Consider the following 12170-nt stretch of genomic DNA (forward strand, 5'->3'; position numbering starts at 1 on the left):
CGCGTCCCGGGCTCCCCCAGCGCAGTCCCGCCTTGCTGCAAGGCTGCGGGCATGCCATCGCAGTGCGGTTCCTGGTGGCAGCATGCAAAATGAATGCCAAGCACCATGGTATTCTCAAATGTATTGTGGCACTTTTTAGGCGTAGGCGTAAATTATTGAAATGCAACGTGCTGCCAGTCGTAATGCAGCTGCGACCTTAGATGTCTCTGTCTTGTGATCAATATTAGACAGCAGTGGTTTGGAAACAGAGAGAAATCAAAGCTCTCATGAAGCAGCCTGTCCCAGCCTGTCAAGAGCAAAGACGGGAAGGGTCTGTGCATTGCTGTGCATCCCTGTCTGTGCTGCAAGTGCGGCAGGATCCACCCTGGAGCTGACTTTAAAGGAGCTGAATTTGATTAATGCGTGTGCTGCCGCTGGATGCGCCTCTCACAAAGCATTTGGTAAAGTGAACTCAAATGTGGCGAGCCCTTGCTATGTAGTTTGCCGACCTGGCGATGCCATGGTCTGACTGTTTCTGTGGAGTTTTTAGGCACCTTCCTCATCCCCCAGAAGTCGTGTGTTGAAGATGAGAGTGCCCGCTGGTGCAGGATACCCCCTTGGCGCTCCAGAGCCCACCAGCATCTCCCCTCCCGTTTCCCAGCTCCCCTTTTCTCTTCCAAGGCATCACAAATATGCCTTTCTTGCTCCTGGGTTGGAGTGTTGCTGTGATTCTGCCAGTCCAGAGCAGGGGCAGCACGTGCAGGGCAGGGCCCTGGGGCTTCGCAAGAGCTTGCAGCGGGAGCAAAATCCCCCCCGGGGGCCCTTTGCCCCTTCCTGGTGCTGGCATCGCCGCTGCCCAGCGTGGGCTCAGGCACTTCACGGCACGTGTGGAGCCCACGTGTCCCCCCTGCAGTGCCAGCCTGCACCAGCTCCCTGCGAGCCCTGATTGTATTTCTCATTTAGCCAGAGGGATTTTTTTTTCCCCTCTAAGTTTGCTATTTTCCTGAAATGGTCTGAAATGTAACAGACCAAGACAATCATCAGAATGAAATATTTCCTACATAAAGTAGGCAGCAGCTATTCAGAAAAGAAGATCGAGTGGAATGAGGGCTCCCAGGCAAAGATTTAAAGGTGTTGACATGTTCCCATAGGTTGTTTACTGAAGATATCTTCTCCTAAGCCCCAGTTTTAAGACTGCCTTTCAAAAGAGAGCACAAAATATATTTAGCAAGGAGCTTTAATAGTTCAAGCTGCTGTGTGCTGAGCTTTTTGTTGCCCTTATGGGAACAAAGCCTCATTTCAAAGGACCTTGACTCTCTTCTGATAGTGCAAGAGAAGTGGCACTGCCAGAGCTATTTCTGCACCAAGACACTGATTGGGTGAGAAACCTGTCTCCGGTGGCTGTGCCAGCAAAACCCGGGCAGGCAAAACACGGAGGCATATGGCCTGATTTCCCTAAAGGTGCCGATTCCAAGGAGTTTGGGGGTGTTTTCTCGCTGTAAAAGGGCACCTTGGGCACCTGGCATTATGACAAAAGCCTGAGCGCTGCTCTTGGCCCAAAGAGCTGCCCGCCCTTCGCAGCACGGTGGGCTGAGGCGAGCCCAGCCTGGCAGCCTCAGGCCAGGGAGCGACGCGCGGGGAGCCGTCGGCAGCCCTGGCAGCTGCGCCGAGCTGCAGCGTTGTTTGCTGGGCTTGCTTCATCTGCTGCGCGTCTGTATCCCAGGAGCCTGTGTATCAGGTCCTGGGCTGAACCCGGCATCAGGCTGGGTGTTGGTCTGCTGCAGATACCCGCTGAGGACATGGGTTTGTTGAAGTGTTTTCCCCTTTCTGGCTCCTCAAGGAAACCGTACATACCCGTCTCCCCTGCCACAAAGCCACGTTGCTCATGGAGACTTAAGAAAGTGAATCCTGTGTGTGCCCGAATGTTGTAGCTTTGCCCCTATGACATCCTGAACTCTTAATAAATCAGGAGCTACGATGAAGCTGGCAATGGAGGGTAAAACCTTAGGCCCTAACGCAGCATCTCCAAGCGAACAGCAGCCTCCTTGACACCCCACGCTTTCCCCACCTGCTCTGCTCACTTCTCTCATCCACCTTCTCCTCTCGGCTGGGTGTGAGTGACTTCAGCGTCATTCCCATGACTGGAGAGTTGGTGTTTGTCAGCAGACTCCCCCGGTGAGTAACTGTAGTCCCGCTGCAGACACACCAGCTATGTAAGGTCTCTGCCTGTTATTCAAACTGGGAGCAGGCATTTCAGCAGACAAAACTGTCTTGTGCAGAAACAAGCAACAGTGAAATGCTGGGCAATCAAAAGCCTGACTTTTAGACCAGACTGCTTGTTGTTACCAGCCCAAGTACCAGGATCGGGCTGACAGGGTTGGTGAGAATTGCTGACTTGAGACTGCCTGGGTGGTTTGGGACCCACAGGGGCCTGACAGCCATGGAATGTAAGAAATGTGTCGTGTCTGGGTGTTCAAATGACAAGGTTGGTTGGTGTGGGGGGGGAGGAGCTGTGTCTGGGTGCCACAGGCTGTGGGTCGCAGCGGAAGCCCGGTCTTGCGTCCCACTGCACCCCACCGCCCCCAGCACTCACCGCAGCCCTCCCAAATCCCCACAAGTGTTTTGTTTTACCTGCCCTCGCCTTGTCCCTCCGCTGCGAAGGAGCCCGGCTGCGGCGGGGCCAAAAGCAGGTTTCTGACGCCACCTCGCGATGGAGAAGCGCTGGGATGTCGCGACGGGCCGGGCAAGGACGCGGCTCCGCGACCGACACAGAGCCCGGCAGCACGGCTGCGTTTGGGGAGCGCTGCTTTATTAGCCCGTGTGACCCCACCCGTGTCCAGCCGCGCCTGCGGCCCCACAGCGGGGCGGCAGCCCCGACCCCCGGGGTGTCGCGGGGAGCGAGCCTGGTGGGACACAGTGAGCAAGGCAGGGACATACACGGCTCTTCCTGGGTGTGTGGAAGAATGCGGTGCCCACCCCGGTGCTGTGGAAGGATGCGGTGCACATCCCGGTGCCGTGGAAGGATGCTGTGCCCATCCAGCGCCGTGGAAGGATGCGGTGCACATCCTGGTACCATGGAAGGATGCTGTGCCCATCCCAGCACTGTGGAAGGATGCGGTGCACATCCTGGTACCATGGAAGGATGCTGTGCCCATCCCAGCACCGTGGAAGGATGCGGTGCACATCCTGGTACCATGGAAGGATACTGTGCCCATCCCAGCACTGTGGAAGGATGCGGTGCCCATCCTGGTACCGTGGGAGGATGCTGTGCCCATCCCAGCACCGTGGAAGGATGCGGTGCACATCCTGGTACCATGGAAGGATACTGTGCCCATCCCAGCACTGTGGAAGGATGCGGTGCCCATCCTGGTACCATGGAAGGATGCTGTGCCCATCCCAGCACTGTGTAAGGATGCTGTGCCCATCCCAGCACTGTGGAAGGATGCGGTGCCCATCCTGGTACCATAGAAGGATACTGTGTCCATCCCAGCACCGTGGAAGGATGCGGTGCCCATCCTGGTACCGTGGGAGGATGCTGTGCCCATCCCAGTGCCATGGAAGGATGCTGAGCTCGCTGCTTGCCTTTCAGGGACCATGAGCAGCAGTGCTCTCCTCCGTCAACAACCCGGAGCACATTCTCCATGTCCCAGACCTGTGCAAGCGGGAAGGGGGGCTGCTGAGACGAGGTTTTCTGTGAACGTCGCTGCAGTCAGATTTTGGCTTGTGGGCTGCAGACACGCAGCCGAGCAGTTTGGCCTCCTGCCCCGCTTTGAGCAGTGCCTCGCAAACCCTCAGGGCAAGTCAGGCGCTTATCATCCCTTCCTTGGTGGTGTCCCTGACGCTCTTCAGGAAGCTGAAGATGTGGGACCCACCAGTCCCTTTGGCCTCCAGCGCGGATGGAGGCTTCCCTGCAGAGGGGCCAGCCCTGTCTCCCGGCTCTGCCCGCCTGGCCTTGGCTTTGTCCGCCGCGACGGTGATGTACTTGGTGACGATGGTGATGTGGTAGGACCTGAAGTCTGCCAGCGCAGCGATGCACTGGTTGAAAGCGGCGCAGAGCCGTGCGTCTCCGGAGGAGAGCACGTGCTCCTTCAGGGAGGGGGCAGCGTGGATCTCCTCCACGAAGGCTCTGTGGGGCGGGGGCATGTAGTCCCTCATCCTGTGCAGGAAGGCAGCTGCAAGGCAACAGCAAAGGAAGACATAAAGTGTGGGTGAGTGGGTTAAAGCACCCTGATGCTCTCGGAGAGCAGCCAGACCAGAGCACCGGCGCTGCCGTGGTCTGCAGGGACCCGACAGCCAGCCCGGCCTCCCGGCCTCCTCTGGTCTGTCTCAGTGCCTCCAATTAATTGAGAAAGAAAACCCATATTAGGTCAATGCTCTGTTAGGGTTGGTCTTAACCCTAAAAGGCAGGTTTTAGCCCTTGCCTTTTGGTTTCGAGTTGTTTGGGGTTGTGGTTTTTTTTTTTTGCTACTAGAGTGGTTTTGCTAATTTCTGATAAATGTATTCTGTCGTGAACCAGACTAATGTGAAGCTATGTGAATGGATGTGGTAAATTACTGGCAGGATGCTGGCGTGCTGTGCTCCCTCATCTCTGTGCCCATATATAACCTCAGTAAAAAGTTGACAGGCAAAAAGCAAAATCTGTCCATCTGGGAATTTATAGCGGCGAGGAAGCGCCTGCCAGAGCCTCATTTATGGACTTCCTCCCTAACAAACTGGGCAGAGCCTCAGCCCAGCCATGCTCCGCCAGGGTGTTGCGAGGGCGAGATGGGCATGTGTCCTGTCGACTGGCAGGGCTGGGCGCGGCCATGGGCATCGCTCCGGCTCGGTTCTCCCCCCACCCCTTATTTGCTTAGGAAAATGGAAAAGTGTGTGACTTACTGCTCTCCTCGCTATGGCGAATGCCCAGGAGCTCATCAAAAGCATGAAGGACGGTGCTCTGCGCTGCGCTCCCTCCCGAGTACGCCATGGGCTCGTCAGATACGCCTTCGTATATCAACCCGTCTGGCATGGCGGGGTTGTCTTTCCAGCTGAGCGGGAAGACACGGCAGTCAGGCAGGGAGCGGCTGTGGGGCGGCTGATACCGGGGTCTGCAAGAGGGGACCCTGGGCTGCCGAGATGGAGCGAAACCTTCCTGACCTGGCCCGTGGATCTCCTCCTCCTCCTCACTCAGCCTTGTCAGCTGTCCTCAAACACGAGATAAACTCCCAAGTCAAAAACTGTGTCACGACAAGGTCACGGGCGTAGGGAGAAACCCTTAATTATCGGGGTCCAGAGAAGGGCCACCAGGATGATCAGAGGCCTGGGAAGCTGCCATACGAGGATGGGCTGGGAGAGCTGGGTTTGTTCAGCCTTGAGCAAAGGAGGCTCAGAGGGGATCTCATCACTACGTACCAGCACTTAAGGGGCAGCTACAAAGAAGGAGGCTCCCTTTTTACACGGAGTCCCATGGAGAGGACAAGGAGGATGGACACAAGTTGCTCTTGGGGAGATTCCGATTGGACACGAGAGGGAAATTTTTCACAGTGAGGACAGTCACCACTAAAATAATCTCCCCAGGGAAGGAGTTGGCTCAGCCACGTTGGGCACCTTCAAGAGTCGCCTGGACAGGGTGCTGGGCCGTCTTGTCTAGGCTGTGCTCGTCCTAGAAAGGTTGGACTAGATGATCCCTGAGGGCCCTTCCAGCCTGGGATTCTGGGATTCTGGGATTCTGTGATCCTTTGCCAAGGAGCTAGGGGTTGTTCCATGGGACGGCCGTGCACTGGTGAGCGCCCCATGTCGTGGTCCCTGCGGCCGCCCCCTCCATCTCTGACTCAGGTCCCAGCTCGGGCAGGTGCCCCGTGGCAGTTCGCACACACAGAGCTGCTTGGGGCGTGCAAGAAAGGAGGGGGCACTTGTCCAGGCATCAGTGGCACCCAGCATTAATTCCTTGATAGCCCAGTGGCCATTAGGAGATGTCGGGTTGCCTCTGTGGCAGATACCAGTGCCCAAACACTCTCCTGAGCCCTTGAAGCTCGGATAGTTCTCTGTTCTTGTTACTCCTCAGATGTCTTTAAAGACAGCACAGAACAGGCTGCCTTTATTTATTTCAGCACAGAACAAGCCTGTAATGTGATTTCCTCCCTCTCGTAAAGCTGCTCGTCCTCAGCAAGCCCAGGAACTGGGCCGCGTCGGTGCCTCCCCCGTACACCATTAACTCACAGTCCCTGTCATCTGGCTTTATGCGCCTGTTGTGCAAAAATGGATAAATGCTCGCTCACAAATGGAGAGAGGAGTTATAATTTCAGCGAGATAATGTGCCTGGCACAAAAATATCGCTTGACCTTCTGAAGAATGCACCATTTCATGAAGCTTTCGGTGCTGGCTGCTAAGGCCGTTTGATGGCTGGAGTAGATTTTGCACAAAATGCAGGGAAAACAGATTCATTATCAAATACTGTAATATTTTTAGCTCTCCCAGAGATGTATTTATAGTAACCTTTACTAGTGGGAAGTTCTTATAAGCAGAAGGGAATTTAAAAGGCATGTTTTTCCAGGCAGATGACCATCAAGACAAGGTCAGCTTGGATAAAAAATGAGAGAAACCTAATCATGATGCATGGAGCCTTTGGACTTAGGAATGCTGAGATACGCTGAAAGAAACAGAAATAGAAACCCCCTGAGAAGGCCGGGAGTGGAGCAGCTGGGGATGCTCGCAGCCCCGCAGGGAACCCGCAGCGCTGGGCTCTCGTGGGTCTGCCTTGCCCAACTGACTTTTTTCAGTATTTGCATGGAGGGGGGGACCGGTTTTTTTAATTAATGGAATTGTAATGGAGCAACAGCAAGAGGCTTGTTATAGAGGTTTCCTTTACACACAGGGGGAAGAGGCGCTGCTTGGCTTTGTAGCTTTGTGTGTACAGTGTGTGAAGTGAAGAGAAATTAGTCTTCTCCTGTCACAATTGCTCAGACCAAGAGCAGGAATGATTCATTTCTGCACAATTACGGCTGTTGCGGCGCAGAGACCGTGCGGGGGCTAAGCTGGGGTGCGGGATGGAGAGAAGCGGGTAGGGGGGCGCAGATCCCAGCCCTCCTGCCGTGGCTCTTGCCCAGCGGCTCCAGCTCCGCGCAGGCAGATCAACCGCCTGGGAGCTCCCTCGCTTGAGGGCGGCAGGACCGCGTCACTCTTGGGCCACCGCTGCGGGACACAGCGCCGGTTCCTTCCCCACTGCGGGGGACCCCGTGCCCCGTCTGGGCTGCTCCTTCCCAGTGCACCCCCTGCCCCCCCCGGCCCCGGGAGCTGCCGACACAGTGGCTTTGGAGGGAAAGGTGACGCACTTACCCAGAGAGAAAGATCCGGATCACCGAGTAAAATACTGCTGGATCCACATAGTCTAGGAGGAAATGAGATCATAGGTGTTACTGTAGGCAAAAGGCAATTAGTTCCCTCTGCCTGCATCGGTGACTCCCGTGTGGCAGTGCTCCCCCATCCGCCACAGCGACCCGAATCTGTGCTCCGAGCAGGACCGGCAGAGGGGCCGGCACCTTGCGTGGTGCTGGTGCCCCCTCCCTGCGGTGGGCTTCCCCGGGCCAGGCTCCTTGGGGCACTGCTGTGTGCAGCACAGCATCGGCGCTCAGAGGGGGGACACCCCACGCCTTTACCCTGGGCCCGTTTGGGTGCTCAAACCCCATGTGTCATCCTGGGAGCACTGAGCTTCCCCTGACCTGTTGCCGTCTCCCCCCGGAGAGGCTTTATGGACCAAGTGCGGGCACGTTTATGCCAATGCAGCCGATGAGCTAAAGCGTGCACAGCGATGTGAGGACACGGGCTGCCCGCCAGCTGACGGCTGCTGTTACCGTGCATGCGTTTCAAAGCCTTGCTCATGCTCCCCATGGCTTCTGCCAGCTCCTGCAGGGCTTTGTGCAGGGTCTCCTCATCGCGCCGCAGGATGGCACGAATGGCCTCAACCACGGCCTGGGAGAGGAGAGAGCATGACGTGCTGAGGAGGCTGGGATGTCTGTGTACAGCGGCTCTGGATACCCGCTGCCACCCACACCAGCTCTGCCCCTTCGCCCAGCCTGCAGGGGATGGGAGCACGTCGTGGGCGCGTGCCCGCGGGTGCTTTCCAGGTGAGCAAAGAGCTATGGGGCACGGTGGCACCTTACCTTAATCCCAGGCACAGCCGCCTTCTCAACCAGGAGGGTGACAAGGATGAAGCCTCGCAGGCTCTCTCCCCCAGGCAGCGAGATGATGGTGTCCAGGTTCCTGCAGGGGGGAGCGGCGGAGCAGCCGAGTGTGTGGGGGTTAGGAGGGCACTTGCTCAGGATTTCCCCACACACACCCCAGGACCTGTTGAGCCCTTGGAGCAAAACCCTCCTGGCTGCAAAGCCTCTTGCCTGTACCCCAGGCAGAGACGAGCTGGCGCAGAGCAAAAGGTGAGAGGGACTGCCCTGGTTTTGAGGGATCCACGACCCTCCCCATGCACTCGCTGGGCTAAACGTCTGGCCCACGCCAGCCAGGCTCTGTGTGGACTAGAGCAGCCCACGGTTCAGCTGCGGTCACGGCCCTTTGCTGTTGTTGCAGTGGCATTTGTGTGCCAAAGACTGAGCTGGTTTTGTTGTGCTCATATATCAAGAGATAGGTTCAATCTAAGCAAAGCCCTGCAGTGTCAGAGTGCTAAGCCAATTCAAACAAAACTAATACTGTTAGAAAATAAATAAGCATCTTAAATACTTACTCAATTTCCAAAGGCCTGAAGGCATTTTGGTTATTGCCAACAAATGCACAAGAAAAGGAGAGAGAAAGACAGCCATTATAAATCGCTCAGCAATGGACTGTGCCTGTGGGAGACAAGCTCGCTGGCCCACGGGAAGCGCCGTCCCCCAGGGGATGCTGGGGGATGCTCCCAGAGGCACCCGGTTCCCCACTGGGCACCCGTGGCTGTGTCTGTGGCTGCAGCACCGGCAGCCCCAGAAAGCGCTGCTCCCCCCTGCCCGGCAAGACCCTTCCCCAGACCTTCTCATAGAATCATGGAATTTTAAGGTTGGAAAAGACCTGTAGGATCATCAAGCCCAACCATCAACCCAACACTACCATGTCTCCTAAATCATGAGACAGGTCCCCAGTGATGGCTTTTCAATAGTATTTGGCAGAAGTGGTTGGGGACCCATTTGTCCCCGATGCGCTGGACCTTGCTGGGGTGCATCGCTGTTGCCCCGACCGCGGAAGGAGCCACGCTCGGGCTGCCAGCATTTGCCCATTTACCCGTTGGGGTTCTTCCTCCTCCAGTTGGCCAACACAAAGTCCGCATGGCTGAGGATGGGCGGGAGGCCAAGGGCCCGCGAGACCTCCCAGAAGGGGACAGCAAGATTTCGGGGCAGGACCTGAAGGGCACAAAGCACAGGAGACTGGGACACTGTCAGGCTGGTGAAAGGTGCCCATCCAGGCATGAGGGGTCACGCTCCCGCTGTGGCCTTAGGAGAGGGGCTTTGCTCCCACAGGATGAGTCCCAGGGGAGCAGCGGCAGCCCCCAGATCCCGAGGAGCAGGTGAACTCGCATCACGTTGCTTTTACCTTCACAGTGCCCTCCTCACCCTCCTGCCAGAGGTAGCCCATCGTGATGAAGCTGAGCACCAGATGTGCCAAGTGCAGCTCCTCGCGCCCTCGGAGGTGGCGGGTGCTCAGCTGCGGCATCTGCCAGAGACACCCGTGGGAGCAAGGGGTACTGCAGGCGATGCCAAGGGCCCCCCGCAGTAGGGGGCTGCCCTGCCAGCCAGGGAGAGCCCCTTCTAGTGCCTCTCCCTGCCTCTGCAGTCTCCCCGCAAGCCTCCGTTCCCTCCCACCCCTGCAGGATTTGCTACTGACTTGCTGTTGCTGGTTCGCGAGCACTGACAGCAAACTGCAGGATTTTACTCAAAAAGGTGCCCCTCTCCCTTGCACTGGGATTCACATGAGAGCAGCCGACCCTGTGTGCTGGGGAGCGTCTGGCCGGGCTGGGGGGCTCCTGGAGTGCCTGAGCTCCTTGGTGCGGAGCACGGCTGGGATGAGCCGCAGCTCTCGTGACATCTAGAGGGTTTCCCCTGCCACGGCACGCAGCGCTCCAGCCCTCGCTGCCTCAGCTGGCTGGTGCGACCTAGGACCTGCTGTAGGCGTTATTCCACGCCATCGTTAAGGTTTTGCTTTGGCATATTAGTGCTGTCTGCGTGGGTCCTTGCTGAGGACACGGCTTTGCTTTTCCATGCGTTCAGCAGACGCTGCTGTGTCAGACCGAGGTTTGGGAGCGCTCAAACCAGGAGAGATAACACAGGTACCTGGTGAACTTGTGAGCGGAGCTGACGGCTCGCAATCAGCTGAGGCAGGTCGTGGGCAATCTCCATCCAGGGACCATAGGGTGCCGGCAGCTCTGTCTTGGGAGAGGGAGGCAAGAGGGAGGGCTGTCAATGCACAGAGACTGGCAGCACGGTGTTGCAAGGCTGTGTCTCGTCTCTCCCCACGAGCAGCTCAGGACTGAGGCAGGAGATATGTCCAGGGGCTAAATCTGGGATCAGCAGAGCTGGCTGTGGAGCCCTGCAAGAAGCAGGGACAGGCTTGGGGGGATAGCGCAGCCCCCTCCTCTGAAGAGGAGGCTTCAGGGCTGTGCTGGGCCAGGGGGACACGCCGCTGCCGTCGTCCTTTGCAAAATAGTGCGAGTTTGTGAGAAACAGGACGCGGAGCATTCTGGTGTGGCCAGGTGGCAGCTGAGGGGGGACAGGTCATGGAAAACATGGCCGTGCCAGTGCCAAGTCTGAGAAGAAGCCACAGGGCTTAGAGGTGGTGGGTTGGTTGAGAGAGCCCAGCTGGCTGCCCCGGCCCCTGGACGCCAGACTTTGGGGGGCAGAGGGGAGCACATCCCCTGCACACCCACAGGCTGGGCACAGCAGGATGGCCAAAGTGGTCCTGCACCGATGCAGCTCTGGGTACCAGCCTGACCCTCGGGGCGTCGCTGCAAAAGCAGACGGAGCCTGCCTGTGCCAGGGTGGGGAGGGTAACCCTGTGCTGGGGTACAGGGGGGTGCTGGGATGGAGCAGGAGGGAACACAGGGCTTGGAGATAAGCCCAGCCCTGGGTAAACTCTTTGGTGTCGAGGCCGGCTGAGAGGCAGCACCCAAACTCTCCTGCTCCTGACCCTGCTCTGGCTGTAACACAGAACCACCGCATGGTCTGCGGGGAGATGGGAATTGGGGGAGCAATGGCAGCCCCGAGGGGGCTGTGGCGGACACTGCCTGGCCAGGGAGGACTGGGAGCCCTTCACCGTTTTGCTCTGTCATGTTTGCAAAGGTTTTCCTGGGGCTCTGGCAGGGAAGCGGACGCCGCCAGCCCGGGCTCCCAGCATCCACCTAGCCTTGCACATCACGCTACTGGTTTGTGTCTGGTTCCCCCCTTGCAATACCAGCCAGTGTAATTGTGAATTAATGGATGATAAACAAGTATCTGCCTGTCCCTGAGCGCTCCCACTGAGAAGTGAGCCCAGTGATAAACGGCACCGCTTTCAGCATGGGAGATCTGCAGCCTGACTGCTCTCCTCATCCTCCCTGAAATCCTGTAAAGCCAAGGCCGATGTGTGAATTGCAAAGCTCCTTCTCCTCTCCCCTGTGCCACTTGCTGCAGCCAGTTTAATAATTTTTAATGTGAGGGACTTGTCCTGTGAAACTGTCTAAGCCAGAATAGCATGTGCCTTCCTCATAGATGCTTATAAACATATAGAGTAGCATTAAATCGAAACCCAACCAGAAAGCCGCTCACCAACCCCTCTATTTTTCTGTTCTCTGTCTCTTGTAGCATGCAGACACGGTGGCACAGCCGTCTCCTACCAGAGGCTCGGGAAGAAGGAAGCCGTACTCCTCGGAGAGCTGAAACCTGGTCAGTGCCAGAGGCAGCGGGGTCTCCTCCGTGCCGTCGCAGGCCTCCATCACCAGGTGCTGGCCGCGAGGTCGGGACGTGCTCGGCTCGGTGGAGACGCGCTGGCTGCCCAGCTCCCGGTATGTGCTGAGCCAGCGCTGCGCGTCCCGGCCGCAGGAGTGTACCTTGTCCCAGGGGGACCCAGGGCCCGGCCGCCCAATGGCCGGAAGGTCCGAGCAAACACGGTCAAAGGTTGCCGATAAGGCGTTGTCGTGGACCAAACATTGATCTCCATCCCACTGAGCATGCACCTATGGGGAAGGATCAGGGAACTTCCCCTTC

General features: G+C 57.5%; 1 protein-coding gene across 3 annotated transcripts; it reads right to left on the reverse strand.

The window, feature by feature from the left end:
- Positions 1-3384: 3384 nt before the first annotated feature.
- On the reverse strand, positions 3385-12109 carry LOC142048097 (indoleamine 2,3-dioxygenase 2-like). Of its 3 annotated transcripts, none has more exons than XM_075074665.1 (10): positions 11801-12109; positions 10263-10358; positions 9526-9645; positions 9217-9335; positions 8690-8704; positions 8118-8217; positions 7809-7926; positions 7294-7345; positions 4858-5006; positions 3385-4151 (listed from the first exon to the last, which is right to left on the reverse strand). In XM_075074665.1, the coding sequence occupies exons 1-10, from the start codon at positions 11897-11899 to the stop codon at positions 3781-3783; spliced, it is 1239 nt and encodes a 412-aa protein (XP_074930766.1). In that variant the 5' UTR covers positions 11900-12109; the 3' UTR covers positions 3385-3780. The 3 variants fall into 3 exon arrangements, with proteins under 3 accessions (XP_074930766.1, XP_074930767.1, XP_074930768.1); XM_075074666.1 differs by having other exon boundaries at positions 4858-5066; positions 11737-11826; XM_075074667.1 differs by lacking the exon at positions 11801-12109 and adding an exon at positions 11737-11787 and having other exon boundaries at positions 4858-5066; positions 10263-10354.
- Between the last annotated feature and the right edge of the window lie 61 nt (positions 12110-12170).

This window comes from Phalacrocorax aristotelis, chromosome 24, assembly GCF_949628215.1.
Source record: "Phalacrocorax aristotelis chromosome 24, bGulAri2.1, whole genome shotgun sequence".
In the NCBI taxonomy this organism is placed as follows: Eukaryota; Metazoa; Chordata; class Aves; order Suliformes; family Phalacrocoracidae; genus Phalacrocorax; species Phalacrocorax aristotelis.

Bases quoted from the DNA above. Each gene is read 5' to 3' on its own strand.
- LOC142048097 (XM_075074665.1), bottom strand. From the start codon at position 11,899: ATGGAGGCCTGCGACGGCACGGAGGAGACCCCGCTGCCTCTGGCACTG. The intron at 7,346-7,808 runs GTAACAGCAGCC...ATTTCCTCCTAG, and splicing joins GGCTTTGAAACGCATGCACG to ACTATGTGGATCCAGCAGTA. The intron at 5,007-7,293 runs GTAAGTGCGTCA...CTTCCCGCTCAG, and splicing joins ATCCGGATCTTTCTCTCTGG to CTGGAAAGACAACCCCGCCA.